At 49.5% G+C, this 1,534-nt stretch overlaps 1 protein-coding gene across 1 annotated transcript in view; it reads left to right on the top strand.

Moving 5' to 3' along the window:
- Positions 1-246: 246 nt before the first annotated feature.
- The window catches only part of FAIM3 (Fas apoptotic inhibitory molecule 3), a gene marked incomplete at its 5' end in the record, with an annotated part of 6,629 nt that continues 5,341 nt past the window's right edge, over positions 247-1,534 (top strand). Inside the window, 2 exons of the mRNA XM_008593618.1 lie at positions 247-454; positions 798-858. Coding sequence (XP_008591840.1) covers positions 247-454; positions 798-858 — 269 coding nt within the window. The remainder of the gene's footprint in view (positions 455-797; positions 859-1,534) is intronic.

Raw genomic sequence — 1,534 nt, 5'->3', positions numbered from 1 at the left:
TGAACCCTGCTCTAGGCCAGGTGCATTAAATTCTTTACGTCCACTATTTTGTTTTATTCTCATAACAGTTCATAACTTATGGGGCTCAGAGAAGTTGGGAGACTTGTTCAAGATCCCGCAGCCAGTAAAGGATGGAATTTGAATTCGAACCCAAGTTTCCTAAGTCTATAGACCAGTCTCTTTGGGGGAAATGGAGAGAATTTTGTTAACAAAGAGACAAACCTGAGTCATCTCCAAAAAAGCTGACACAGGAAAGCTTCCTTAAACCCCCCTCCCTTACTAACCTTGTCTTCCTCCCTCTCTCCCTTTCCTTCCCTCTCCAGAGCATTCGACTATGGCTCACAGTCTGGGAGGGAAGGCCCAGGATTTCACATCCTGATCGCGACCTTCCTAGGTCTTATCTTGATAGCACTTCTGGGGCTGGTGATGAAAAGAGCCATTCAGAGGAGGAAAGGTGAGTGGCGGGACCGGCGCTCCAGTAGGGCGAGCCGAGCTATCCAAAGAGCACAGAGTACTCAGATCCCTGCGTGCACGTCCAGGGGAAACTCGGGGGGTTTTCCATGAGCAGCCCGGGGTGTAGGCAAGTGGAATGGCGGTCAACGACGTGGAAATGGGGACGAGAAGCAGAGCGCTGGGCCCTTTGGTCGTCAGTGCCTCGCACGTTCTGCACACTTTGACTGAGCCTCTGCTCGTCAGGCCCGGGGAGGGAGGCGGCAGGCTGGGTGCAGGTTGGGTGGTGAAGCCGCGGGCCTCTGATGCCATTTTCCTCTCCCCTTCCCGGTGGCTTTGCCGAGAAGCCCTCTCCAGGCGGGTCCGCCGACTGGCCGTGAGGATACGCGCCCCGGAGGCCTCCCGGCGGCCCNAAGGGGATCTTAACCCTTGACTTGGTGTTGTCAGCACCACGCTCACCCAAGTGAGCTAATCGGCCATCCCTATATAGGGATCCGAACCCGTACCCTTGGTGTTCTCCCAAGTGAGCCATGGGCCAGCCCACTGAGCAGTTTTTAATGGGTCTGTTGGCCATTTGCATGTCTTCTTTTGAGAAATGTCTGTTCAGGTTCCTTTGCCCTTTTTTAATTGCTTTGTTTTTTTGCTGTTGAGTTGTTTGAGTTCCTTATATATTCTGGATATTAGCCCCTTGTCTGATATGTAGTTTGCAAACACTTTCTCCCGTTTTGTAGTTCATCTCTTCATTTTGTTGTGTCCTTTGCTGTGCAGAAACTTTTTGGTTTGATGTAGCCTTTTTTTTTTTCTTTTGCCTTAGTTCCCTGTGCCTTTCGTAGTGTACCCACTCCCATTTCGTATGGTGTTTCCCCTATGTTTTCTTCTAGCAGTTTCATAGTTTTAGGTCTTAAATTTAGGTCTTTAATCCATTTTGAGTTGATTTTTGTGTATGGTGAGAGATACAGGTCTGGTTTCAATCGTCTGCATGTGGATATCCAGTTTTCCCACCACCCAGTTTCCTTATTTGTCGAAGAGGCTGTCCTTTCCCCAGTGTACATTTTTGGCACCTTCATTGAAAATCAGTTGGCTA

Source organism: Galeopterus variegatus, unplaced genomic scaffold, assembly GCF_000696425.1.
Source record: "Galeopterus variegatus unplaced genomic scaffold, G_variegatus-3.0.2 Scaffold9406, whole genome shotgun sequence".
Lineage (NCBI taxonomy): Eukaryota > Metazoa > Chordata > Mammalia > Dermoptera > Cynocephalidae > Galeopterus > Galeopterus variegatus.
This window is presented reverse-complemented; position numbering and strand designations above follow the sequence as displayed.